The 13,415-nt window shown below is 45.7% G+C and overlaps 1 protein-coding gene across 1 annotated transcript; it reads left to right on the top strand.

The window, feature by feature from the left end:
* Window positions 1-7,876: 7,876 nt before the first annotated feature.
* On the top strand, window positions 7,877-9,461 carry LOC127309811 (uncharacterized). The gene is made up of 4 exons (XM_051340532.2): window positions 7,877-7,885; window positions 7,985-8,330; window positions 8,497-8,783; window positions 9,019-9,461. The coding sequence occupies exons 1-4, from the start codon at window positions 7,877-7,879 to the stop codon at window positions 9,388-9,390; spliced, it is 1,014 nt and encodes a 337-aa protein (XP_051196492.2). The 3' UTR covers window positions 9,391-9,461.
* The last annotated feature ends 3,954 nt before the right edge of the window (window positions 9,462-13,415 follow it).

The following is a 13,415-nucleotide window of genomic DNA, read 5'->3' as shown; positions in this document are numbered from 1 at the left end:
TCTCCATCAACCAGCCATGTTTCCCCCATCCATGTGTGAGTAATTCCCCCGCTGTAGGCCGAAGGGGATGGTAGGGATTGGATGAGATTGGTCATGTAATAGCATAAGATTGTTAGGGCATAGTGCCTAGTGTCCGTAATTGGTACTTTGATGATATTGTTGCAACTTGTTATGCTTAATGCTTGTCACTAGGGCCCGAGTGCCATGATCTCAGATCTGAACATGTTATTGGTTCATCATGATATTCATTGTTTTATGATCTTACCTGCAAGTTGTATACACATGTCGCTATCCGGAACCAATGGCCCCGAAGTGACAGAAATCGGGACAACCGGAGGGGATGGTAGTAATGTGAGGATCACATGTGTTCACGGAGTGTTAATGCTTTGCTCCGGTACTCTATTAAAAGGAGTACCTTAATATCCAGTAGATTCCCTTGAGGCCCGGCTGCCACCGGCTGGTAGGACAAAAGATGTTGTGCAAGTTTCTCATTGCGAGCACGTACGACTATATATGGAACACATGCCTATTGATTGCTTTGTACTTGAACACCGTTTTATTATTATCTGCAAATGCCCTGCTAATGATTGTTACATGAGTTTCTCTCATCCATGCAACGCCCGTTATCCGTCCCCGTGCCTACAGTATTTAATCCTGCTATTTACTATAATCACTACTGCTGTCTGTGTTACTCTGCTGCTGTTATTTCGCTACTGCTACTGCTATAAAACTGTTACTACTGATAAACCCTTGCGAGCAAGTCTGTTTCCAGGTGCAGCTGAATTGACAACTCCGATGTTAAAGCTTTCAAGTATTCTTTGTCTCCCCTTGTGTCGAATCAATAAATTGGGATTTACTTCCCGCGAAGACTGCTGCGATCCCCTATACTTGTGGGTCATCATCCCCCGCACCTTAGGTTTTCGGGTAGAAGAAGTACGCGAAGGAGAGGCGGCCGAAGGGGGCTGTGGGCCCCCTCCCCACAAGGCGGCGCGGCCAGGGCAGGGCCCGCGCCGGCCTATGGGGGCCCATGGCGGCCCTCCTCGGTCCCTCCTTTTGGCTGGCTTCTTCTTCAGGAAAAATAAGAACTTCGGTGTGATTTCCGTCAATTGTTGATCTTCAGAAATATTGCATTCCGACGGTGCTTTTTCCAGCAGAATTCTGACTCCGGTGAGCGATTCTCCAATAATCATGAAACATGCAAAATAGGTGAAATAACATAAGTATCATCTCTAAATATGAAATATATCAATGAATAACAGCAAATTATGATATAAAATAGTGATGCAAAATGGACGTATCACATATCACCCTGCCGTGCCTCACCTTTGCTCTGCTTCTCCCTCCCTACCTAAAACCCCAACGCGTCGTCGTCCCTCCCATCCCATCCCGCCGCACAGCGGAGAGGAAGCTAAGAGCGCGACGGCCGTGGGCAAGGTAACCGCCACCCTCGCCGACGGCGCGGCCCGCAACCACCACCGTCTCTTGTGACATCCTTCCTCCCTCTAACAATCGTCATCTCCTTCTCATGTGTGCCATCTCGTCTGCAGAAGAAGAAGCGCTCAGACGGCAGCAGAGGAGGAAGAGGATGCGGCTCCGGCGGCGGCTAGCGGCAGAGGAGGGCAACGAGAAGGCATGTGCCGACGCGGAGAAGGGCGGCGACGCTAGCTCCGGCTGCGACGTGAAGGACAAGGACAAGGAAAAGGAAAAGGCTGGCAACGACAAGGACAAGGACATGTCGTGAACTTATTACAAAACCCATAGTAACTTGTAATACATGACTAACCATAGAAAAAAATCATACCATATGTATACACTCCAGAAGTTTCTATAAATTTCCTTATCTGATCATACATCACAATCCCTATTAAGATAGTATTTGTTAGGTCATATGCTTGAAATGTCTGACAATCTATTTAGTAGTATTAAAATAGAGGATAATGCTCAAACAGAAATATACATATAAGATATAATTCATCAATTGTAGAAAAAAATCAAGCAGCATGGGTGTTACTTCCTTTTTATTCCCACATTTGAGGTTATTCAGTTTCACTATCATATTAATGGGAAATGTCTGACAAAAGGGAAAAAATAATGGGTCTTCTTTGCTATACATTTTAAGTTAAGCAGGACTCAAATATAAAATTCCTAATGTACTTTTCAACTATATAACAAAGAACCTAGTAATTAATCTTTGCAACATTGTTCTGTGGCTATTAATGCTAAATATGTAATTTAAAATATACATTTGTTAATACCACTATATGATTAAGTAAAAAATCGAAGTGAGTACAAAAGTTGAGTATAAGTACATTTACGTGAACAAACTATTTAGATGTCAAATTTGCCGCACATGAGGTCAACGTGAGTATGCTGATATATTTCTATCTGGTTTAATTTGCTGGATCTTATGGATCAAAGTTTTTATCTACGAGTCAGGAGATTACATCCATTGAATTAGAGTAGAATAAACATCGTGATACCGGAAGTTGACCAGAAAATTGTGGAAGCATTTATAAGTAAGAAGCCATTTGTACAGTAGGAGCACTTTTTCCAGAAAAGAAGTGGAGAGTTTCTAGCTAAGCTTGGCCACCTCTTGAAGAATGAATGCTATTTTGGATCTGTCATCGTTTTTGCTTCATTTATTTGTAAAAATTTGAGCTGCTCCGAATTCAGCATTGGCTGAATTCAGACCTTTTATTTCATTTTTTGAGAGTCATGGAATTTATATCGATGTTTTATTTCATTGTTAAGAGTCTATTTCGTTAGTAAGAGTTTCAGAGTTTTCAATTTATGGATCGCAAACAAGATGAACCATTTGAAAATAAGATAAGATAAGATTTGTACTGTAGATGTCGTACCACACCGATCCTCACCGCATCTTACGTGGCCTCGCAGTACAAGCGCACCCAGTAATTGCAACACCCGCACAGGCAGCAGCTGCGAACGAAGACACACCCACGCCGCCACTGGTACGAGCACGGCTTCTCTGTTCTGCCGCGCGCACCCGTCTCCTGGCCTTCCGGCCGGTGGGCCCGCTGCGCCCGATTCGGTGGGCCCCGTACAACTCCGGAAGGCACGGCCAGCCAGCACGAGCCAAGCGGGTCGGTCGTACCACTGCACATCGATATCATATCACCCTTGCCGTGCCTCCACTTTGCTCTGCTTCTCCCTCCCCTACCTAAAACCCCAACGCGCCCGCCGCCGTCCCTCCCATCCCATCCTGCTGCACACCGGAGAGCCAGGAGGAAGCAAGGACACGCGCGCCGCGGCCATGGGCAAGGTAAACGGCCACGAGAAGGCATGTGCCGACGTGGAGAAGGGCGACGACGCCGACTCCGGCTGCGACGTGAAGGACAAGAACAAGGAAAAGGAAAAGGCTGGTAACGACAAGGACAAGGACATGTCGTCAACTTATTGCAAAACCCATAGTAACTTGTAGTACACGACTAACCATAGAAAAATAATCATACCATATGTATACACTCCAGAAGTTTCTATAAATTTCCTTATCTGATCATACATCAGAATCTCTAGTAAGATAGTATTTGTTAGGTCATATGCTGAAATGTCTGACAATATATTTAGTAGTATTAAAATAGAGGAGAATGCTCAAACAGAAATATACATATAATTCATCAATTGTAGAAAAAATCAAGCAGCATGAGTGTTCGTTCCTTTTTATTCCCACATTTGAGGTTATTAAGTTTCACTATCATATTAATGGGCAATGTCTCACAAAAGGGAGAAAAACTAATGGGTCTTATTATTTGCTATACATTTTAAGTTAAGCATGACTCAAATATAAAATTCCTAATATATTGTTCAACTATATAACAAAGAACCTACTAACCAATTGTTTGCAACATTGTTCTGTGGCTATTAATGCTAAATAAGTAATATAAAATATAAATTTGTGAATACCACTATATGATTAAGTAAAAGAGTCGAAGTAAGTACAAAAGTTGAGTATAATTACATTTACGTGAAAACAATATTTAGTTGTCTAAGTTGGACTCACATGAGGTCGAGGTTAGTATTCTGGTATATTTATGTCCGGTAAGGGCATGCGTTGATGTACGAGAGGTAGAAACACACTTGACTGCTCCGTCCCACTCCAGATCTTATGGTTAACACGGGTCTTACAGCACAAGAATCACTAGACGATATTTGTTGTTAATCCTAGATAGATATAAACCCTTGCAATGGAACATCCACCATACTCATGCCATGGTTTCATTGCCCCCTGATACGCCTATTTGGGGTGCCAGTGGAGATGCTCTTAAGCTAAGATGAGGCAACTAGACATAATTTGTTTCGCAATACCACAAATATAACACGCCAATTTGGGTGCATGAAATTCAATAGTTTGGAACGCCCCAAATGAAAACTAATTTATCGACACTTATATAATATTGATTACATTTCTATTTTCAATTATCGATATGGTAAACACCTCGATCACCTTATCCTCCTCGAAATAAGCTTTCACCCCGCTATATTAATATAACAAACGACCCGATACAAAGAACGCGCTAGGGCCGCAGCACACCTCACCTTATCGAAGAGAGGGCTTGAAGCTGAAACTCCCAACTCTTGACTGATAGGTTGCTCTTGATCGTTTGTGGTGCCCACAGCCCGCCTGTAGTTCCTCCGTCTGGCTGGCTTGAAGTTGAAAGTCTCAACTCTTGACTGCAGGTCCTTGTGTGATTCATTTCATCGCGTGAAGGCGTGATCAATCAGATCAACGATCATCTAGAGCGATCGAGATGTTCGGCAGTAGGAAATCAGATAGACGATGTGAAGAGGAATAGTAGAAGACAACTAGCAGATGAAGCAACGCTGATGGCCTGGTCTAGGCTCAATGTTTTTTTCCTTAGATCATAGGTATTGTTTAAGATGTATGTGGGCTAACGGGGTGGTTTCTTGGGGTGGGGCGTGCCCTACGCTTACACCCTGTTGGCTCCACCCATGGCTACAAAGGGGCTGCCACCGGTGTTGCTAAATGCTAACCATGAGTGGTGATGTTGGTCAGGGGAGCGTTTGGTTTCCTACGTGATTTATGGGAAGGGGAATTTTTCTGGTGCTGGGATGGCTCGGCAGGGGTGGACGCAGGAACGAATTGGAAGGGGGGCAGGCCCCCAAATTTTTTTTTGCGCCGTTCAAATTGTGAAAAACGTTTGCCAAATGAAAAATATATAAGGCTTTGTTTGGATTTTTTTATTGGGAGGCTTTGGCATTGTATTGATTTGATGTCAATAACCTGGGATATTGGAAGGCTTAGCGTACAACATTCTGCTACATGCATGCAATTGAGTGATGAAAACATCTTCAGTACTTATCATTTCTGTGACATACAACAAGCATCCATTCTCTGAACATTTGTTCATTATTGTATGCATTACCAAAACTAAACTTTCCAATCTGAGGAGAATAACTTTCCAATGGTTCAGAGCGAATGCGAAGAGTCAAAAAAAAGCATCCAACGCTATTTAAAGTTTTAAACACTTAACAGTAACATACAGTATATAGCACATAGAAATAGAAACAGAGAATGGGGAGGAGGGAGCGTAGGCGGGACACGGACATGCTGGAGCACAGCGTTGTGGCGGCCTGCGAGAAGAGCCGGGAAGGTGGACACTGGCGGCCAGCGAACCGAGCCTAAGCCTGCTTCTTCTTGAGCGCCGAGCGCCGACCATCCCAAGCCCTTAGAAGTGCATAGGGAGTCCGGGAAAGGGGGCATCATCGGGCGGATAGGCTGACAGGCGGACAGCACCCGCCGGACGTCAGAGAGCATCGAGGGCCGAGCGCTGATCGAGAGAGTGGCGGCGGCGGCAGCAGCGGCAGCGGGGAATCGCCTTGCCTGGTCGTTCTGCTGGGTCAATGCTTAGAACGAGAGAGGCTTATTGGGCCTTTTTTCTAGCACTTGAATTAGGGGTATAAAAAGTTTTTCAGTAATTCTGGGTGGGCCACGGCCCCCTCGGCCCCCCCCCGCTGGGTACACCCATGGCTCGGCTCTAGTCCATCTGGCGGCGTGCAAGCGGGGATCAGGGTCTACGATCCTCGGGGAATTCTCGACACGATCCATCCTGCCAATTGTACTATTACCCTATCACATATAAGTGATTGTTGACTATCTAACCTTAATTTATGCAATTATGGCGAGAAACTCCATATGGCATGACCAATAGTGTGTATCAAATCGAAACAAACTAATTAGACCGGCGGCGACAGGTCTAGTTTTGCAGGTTGCCTTACATGTCATATTAAAAGGTTGCACTAGATAATTTTACATGTTAATTTCATGCATCACTTGTTTTTTAAGAAACCGGAGCATTTGTATAGGACGCGTGATAGGGAGCGTGATGACCATATAAAATAATAACATTTTGTATGCAAAAGTTTTATAACCCATAGTACGTGTCGTCAACTTATTACAAAAACCCATAGTAACTTGTAATACACGACTAACCATAGAAAAAAAATCATACCATATGTATACACTCCAGAAGTTTCTATAAATTTCCTTATCGAATCATACATCACAATCTCTATTACGATAGTATTTGTTAGGTCATGTGCTTTGAAATGTCTGTCAATATATTTAGTAGTACTAAAATAGAGGTGAATGCTCAAACAGAAATATACATATAAAATATAATTCATCAATTGTAGAAAAAATAAAGAAGCATGAGTGTTCGTTCCATTTTATTCCCACATATGAGGTTATTTGGTTTCACTGTCATATTAATGGCCAATGTCTCACAAAAAGGAAAAAAAAAAACGGTCCTATTTGCTATACATTTTAAGTTAAGCAGGACTCAAATATAAAATTCCTAATATACTTTTCAACTATATAAGAAAGAACCTAGTAATTAATCTTTGCAACATTGTTTTGTGGCTACTAATGCTAAATATGTAATTTAAAATATACATTTGTTAATACCACTATATGATTAACCAAAAATCTAAGTAAGTACAAAAGTTGAGTATAATTATATTTACTTGAAATAAATATTTAGATGTCAAAGTTGACTGACATGAGGTCGATGCGAGTATTCTGATATATTTCTATCCGGTTTACGTCGATGTATCTTATGAATCGAACTTTTTATCTATGAGACAGGAGATTACATCCATTGAATTAGAGTAGAAGCAAAATCAGATACAACATGTTAACCAGAAAACTTGGTAGCATTTTAAATCAAGGGGCCATTTGTCCATCGGGAGCACTTTTTACACAAAAGAACAGGAAAGATATTGGCTATCGTTGACAATCTCTTGTATAACAGAGACTATTTTCGATGTATCATCGTTTTTTGCTTCATTTTTGTTGGAAAAATATAAGCTGTTCCGAATTCAGCATTGGTAGAATTCAGACCTTTTATTTCATTTTGTGAGAGTCACGGAATTTATATCGATGTTTTATTTCATTGTTAAGAGTCTATTTCATTTTCAAGAGTTGCAGAGTTTACAATTTATAGATCACAAATAAGAAGAACCATTTGAAATAACAAAAGATAACATAAGATTTTGTACTGTAGACGTACGGAGTAGATCCTTACCGCAGCGTACACGGCCTTTCAGTACGAGCGCACCCAGTAATTCCGGCCGGTGGGCCCGCTGCGCCCGATTCGGTGGGCCCACGTCTGGCCCCGTACAACTCCGGAAGGCACGGCCAGCCAGCACGAGCCAAGCGGGTCGGTCGTACCACTGCACTGCGCACCATATCACCTTTGCCGTGCCTCCGCTTTGCTCTGCTTCTCCCTTCCCCTACCTAAAACCCCAACGCGCCCGCCGCCGTCCCTCCCATCCCATCCCGCCGCACACCGGAGAGGAAGCTCGGAAGGACAGCCCGGAGGAGACGCGCGCGCCGGCAATGGGCAAGGTAAACGGCGACCACCACCGTCTCCTGTCACATCCTTCCCCCCTCTTAAGGCTCTAGCAATCCTAAATTTCCTTCTCATCTGTTTCATCTAATCTGCAGAAGAAGAAGCGCTCCGGTGGCGGCGGCGGCGGCGGAGGGGGAGGATGCGGCGGCGGCGGCGGCCAGCAGCAGGAGCACGCGGCGGAGGAGCGCGACGAGAAGGCCTGCGCCGACGCGGAAAAGGGCGACGCCGCTGCCTCCGGCTGCGACGGGAACGACAAGGACAAGGACACGCAAAAGGCGGGCGACGACAAGGACAAGGGCGCCGGCGCCGGCTGCAAGGACGACAAGGGCAAGGAGAAGAAGCCGCCGCCGCCGCTGCCCGTCGTCACCGCGGTGCTCAAGGTCGACATGCACTGCCACGGCTGCGCGCGCCGCATCCGGGACTCCGTCCGACGCTACGCAGGTACCGCACCGCACCGCACGCCCCCCGCCCCCTCTCCCGCGCGCGCCACCGGCGTGCGCATCCTCTGCTCTGCTTCTGCTTCCCGCCACGCGCGTCGTTCCTTCCCCGTCTCCTGGCGTGTCCTTCTGACGACGATCGGCCCGGCGGGCGCGCGTCTCTCCCGCAGGTGTCGAGGGCGTGGCGATGGAGGTGGACAAGGGCTCCATGACCGTCGTTGGCCGCTTCGACGCCAAGAAGCTGCGGGACCGCGTCGCGCGCAAGACCAGGAAGAAGGTCGACCTCGTCGGCAGCAACAACAGCAACACCAACAAGGGCGGTGGCGGCGACAAGAAGGAGAAGGGCAACGACGGCGAGGGAAAGCCGGAGAAGAAGGACGAGGAGGGGAAGGAGCTCGACAAGGATTCTGTGCATGCAGCCGTCCTGCATGCGCGCCAGGTGCTCGACCGCATTCCCGTTCGCATATGCATTTTCGCCTTACCTGCCCAAATCCTGCATGCATGCCACATCTTCGATCCAATTCTCCATCCATCCATATATGCGCATTCACATCAAAGCTTTACCGTCCGTGATCGTCTGTCTGTTTCTACTCGTGCGTACATACATGAACGCCAGTTGGTCGATCGAATTCCACCATCATAACATTGAAGCCGAGCACGACAACGTTATCGGTCAGTGATCGTTTGTTCAGTACATGAATGCAGGCGTGGAGCAGGTCCGCATGGATTTTCCCAAGAACCAGGTGACGGTGATCGGCACGATGGACGCCAAGTGCCTGCCGGAGAAGCTCCGCGAGAGGCTGAAGCGGCCCGTGGACGTGGTGGCGCCCGGCAAGGACAAGGACAAGGACGGCAAGCAGCAGGGGGAGGGCGGCAACAAGGACAAGGAAGGCGGCAAGCAGCAGGGCGACTGCAAGGACGGGAAGCAGTCCAAGGAGGCGGCGGAGAAGGCCATGGCGGCGGAGCTGGCGCTGTGGAAGACGGACTACTACGACAGCCAGCCGCTGCAGGCCACCCAGTTCCTCCTGAGCGACGAGAACCCCAACGCATGCGCCGTCATGTGACCGTCCGGACTCCGGCGGGTGGGAGATCGGCCGGACAGACAGATACTTCATCGATAGGAATTGGTGCAAGCTCGGACAGGCAGCAATGCTGAAAGCTTGATTGCTGAAACTGTAATTTTTTGCGGGGAGAAACTTGATGCAGGTTCGATCTTGAGACACCTGCCTGAGTGGTCTGGTAATGAAGTTCACTGGCTACTGTAATGGTTTTTGGGGACGGAGAACTGCATGGCACATTGCTGGGACAAAGCAAAATGACATTAGAGCAGATGATGTAAAATACATCACCTCTTTTCTAAACGTGCTCCAGTAGATTATGTATTTTAGGTCACCGTAGCTGCAAAACTTGGTTTAAAAATGCAAACTTTGGCATATTTCAAATGAAATTTAAATGTTGACACGTAATTAAACATCCATAGCTCGACCCATATACTTCATAAATCCATAGATCGATACTAGACATAATTCGATACCGATGATAGTTGGATAGTCGACACTCCAACAGTACAATCCAACTCGACACTAGTCCGAGAAACCATCATCCTCTTCGGACGATAACCCGTCGAACTCGCAGACGAAATCATCTCACTAGACGGTGTCCATCTCGATGCTCAAATCCGCGACGGTGATCGAGGACAGCGCAGATGACGATGCACTGGCCGCCGCCTGGCCGGTAGACGACGGTGCAGAGGCTTCTAGAAGGTTCCGGAGGGGCCACAAGTGTGCCCACAACCCCGGGAGGGGCCACCTGAGCCGAGGGAGTGCATCCCAGCCCTAATGGGCTAGGCGCACCAGCCCTCAAGGCCCAGGACGGCCATACCCCTAGGGTTTTAGGGGAACCCTAAATATGGCAAGACTTGGGGGAAGGAAAGTTCCCCCTCCCCCTTGCGCCGGACCTAGATGCTTGATGACCCACAAGTATAGGGATCGCAACAGTCTTCGAGGGAAGTAAAATCCAATTTATTGATTCGACACAAGGGGAGTCAAAGAATATTTGTAAGCCTTAACAGCGGAGTTGTCAATTCAGCACACTGAAACAGAGACTTGCTCGCAATAGTTTATCAGTAGCAACAGTTTTATAGCAGTAGCAGTAGTGAAATATAAGCAGCAGTGTAATAAAGACAGCAGTAGTGATTATAGTAAACAACAGGATTAAAATACTGTAGGTATAGGGATGGATGAACGGGCGCTGCATGGATAAGAGAACTCATGTAATAATCAAGGCAGAGCATTTGCAGATGATAATAAAATAGTATCCAAGTACTAAATAACCATAGGCATGTGTTCCGTATATAGTCGTACGTGCTCGCAATGAGAAACTTGCACAACATCTATTGTCCTACCAGCCGGTGGCAGCCGGGGCTCTAGGGAAACTACTTGTAATTAAGGTACTCCTTTTAATAGAGTACCGGAGCAAAGCATTAACACTCCGTGAACACATGTGATCCTCATATCACCGCCTTCCCCTCCGGTTGTCCCAATTTCTGTCACTTTGGGGCCTCGGGTTCCGGACAGCAATATGTGTATACAACTTGCAGGTAAGATCATAAAACAATGAATATCATCATGAATCAATAACATGTTCAGATCTGAAATCATGGCACTCGGGCCCTAGTGACAAGCATTCAGCATAACAAGTTGCAACAATATCATAAAAGTACCAACAACGGATACTAGGCACTATGCCCTAACAATCTTATGCTATTACATGAACAATCTCATCCAATCCCTGCCATCCCCTTCAGCCTACAGCGGGGGAATTACTCACACATGGATGGGGGAGCATGGATGGTTGATGGAGAGGCGTCGGTGGTGATGATGGCGATGATCTCCTCCAATTCCCCGCCCCGGCAGGGTGCCAGAACGGAGTTTCTGATCCCGAGACGGAGTTTCGCGATGGCGGCGGAGTTCTGGATGTCTTCTCGCAAATTGGTCGAACCCCCGTGCATTTTTAGGTCAAGGGCTTTAAGTAGTCCAGAGGGGAGCATCGGGGGCTGGCCGAGGCGACGCCACCATAGGGTGGCGCGACCCAGGGGCCCACCGCGCCGCCAGGTGGTGTGGGCGCCTCGTGGGCCCCCTCCGTCTCGTCTTCTGGCTCCGTAAGTCTTCTATGAAAATAGGCCCATTGCAATTATTTCCGGGGATTTTCCTGAAAGTTGATTTTCTGCACAAAAATAAGACACCAGGGCAATTCTGCTAAAAACAGCGTTAGTTCGTGTTAGTTGTATTCAAAATACAAAAATTAGAGGCAAAACAATAGCAAAAGTATTCGGGAAAGTAGATACGTTTTGGACGTATCAATGCTTTTGGGCCTGGGGGCAACCCTAGCTGACCCCCCACAATATAAAGAGGGGAGGGGTGGCCGGCCATTGCCCCCTCTCTGAACCCTAGCCGCCACCTCTCCTGCCTCCTGCTTCTTCATGCTTCGGCTTAGGCGAAGCCCTACAGGAATTCTCATCCACCACGCCGTCGTGCTGCCGGGATTCCGAGGGGATCTACTCATCCATTGCCCACTGGAATGCGCTGAGCTAGAGGCGGTCCCCACGACACGTGATCTCGGTCGCCCAACGACTGGAGGGGCGCAGCCGCACGCCGTGGATGCCGCTGTTGGCGCGCGGACATCGGCGGAGGCAACGAAATTGGCGGAAAACGGTGCAGCGTGTCCTTATCTACTCACGGCGGTGCGCAGCAGTCGCTAGGGGTGGAGGGCGGCGGCGCGGGAGGAGACCGGTCGCTGGGAGGGCGGAAGACAAAGTGTCGGCTGGGGGTCCCGCGCGACCGGCTTTATGCGATACACAATAATTTGCATAAAGCGATGCAATTATACATCGCGATGTAAACAAAAAATTGTCGTTTTTTTTTTCATCTCCATCATCTGCCGAAGCTGTTTTTCTACTCCAATGTGATATAAATGGCGGTTATAGTACATTTTCATCATATTGAAGATGCTCTTAAATGTTCTTAAGTTATTGTGTGGATGGTACTGGTTCATGAATTATTGTTGCAGCGGTGCCCATGCTGTCAACTTGCAAGATAACTTTTTTTCAATATAATATACTCGAAAAGTTTTTATAAATTTCCTTATCTTATTGTAAATAAATCTCTATTAAGATATTTGTCAGGTTGCATGCTTTGGAATCTATGCTATTATATTTAATAGCATTAAAATAGAGGAGAATCCTGAAACAAAAGAATTGCATATATAATATATTTCATCAATTGCGAAAAGTATCCAGTAGGGTGAGTTTTCATTCCTTCTGTTCCCATATTTGAGGTGATTTTGTTTCGGTATCTTATTAAGGGTCAAAAAAAAAAAACGACAAAAAAACCTAATGTGACTTTGTTGTACATTTTGAGTTCAACACGATTCAGAAATACATTTCCTAATATACACTTCAAATATATAACTAAATTCTAGTAATTAATCTTTAGCAACATTGTTTTGTGGGTATTAATGCTAACTATGTAATATAAAATATACATTTTTAATACTACAATATGATCAAAATTATAAGAAAGTACAGAAGTTTAGTATAATTATATTTACTTGAAAAAGAAAATTTAGTTGTTAAGTCGCCATACCCGAGGTCGAGACGATAATCAGTTATATTGTGTAAAAAAAATTAGTATGGTTATATTTTGAGTCAGTAGCTTCCATTATTTGATTTATATCAAAATAAAATCATGTCGTGGACAATTAACAAAAACACATGGAATTATATGTATACAAGCACCCTTTGTATATGAGCAGAACCATTTTTGCACATAAAAACAGTTGGCAAAATATTAGCTGATATAGAAACAAAATTAAATTCAAATCTAATAAATATTTGTGTAACCTTGAGAGCATTTTTAGCTATTGCGATCTGTCGTGGAACCTCCCGGGTCTCGACATGGACTAGAATTAGATTGATGCATACCGACCTTTTATTTAATTATCGATTTTATTAGACATTTTATTTCATCATTAAGAGTTCCGAACTTTACAATTTATAAATCACAAAGGGGATCAACACTTAAATATAGCA

The sequence above is a fragment of the Lolium perenne genome, chromosome 6, assembly GCF_019359855.2.
Source record: "Lolium perenne isolate Kyuss_39 chromosome 6, Kyuss_2.0, whole genome shotgun sequence".
Taxonomy (NCBI): Eukaryota; Viridiplantae; Streptophyta; class Magnoliopsida; order Poales; family Poaceae; genus Lolium; species Lolium perenne.
The sequence above is the reverse complement of the archived record's forward strand: the minus strand, read 5'-3'. Positions and strand labels throughout refer to the sequence as shown.

Bases quoted from the DNA above. Each gene is read 5' to 3' on its own strand.
- LOC127309811 (XM_051340532.2), top strand. The intron at 8,331-8,496 runs GTACCGCACCGC...TCTCTCCCGCAG, and splicing joins CTCCGTCCGACGCTACGCAG to GTGTCGAGGGCGTGGCGATG. The intron at 8,784-9,018 runs GTTCGCATATGC...TCGTTTGTTCAG, and splicing joins AGGTGCTCGACCGCATTCCC to TACATGAATGCAGGCGTGGA.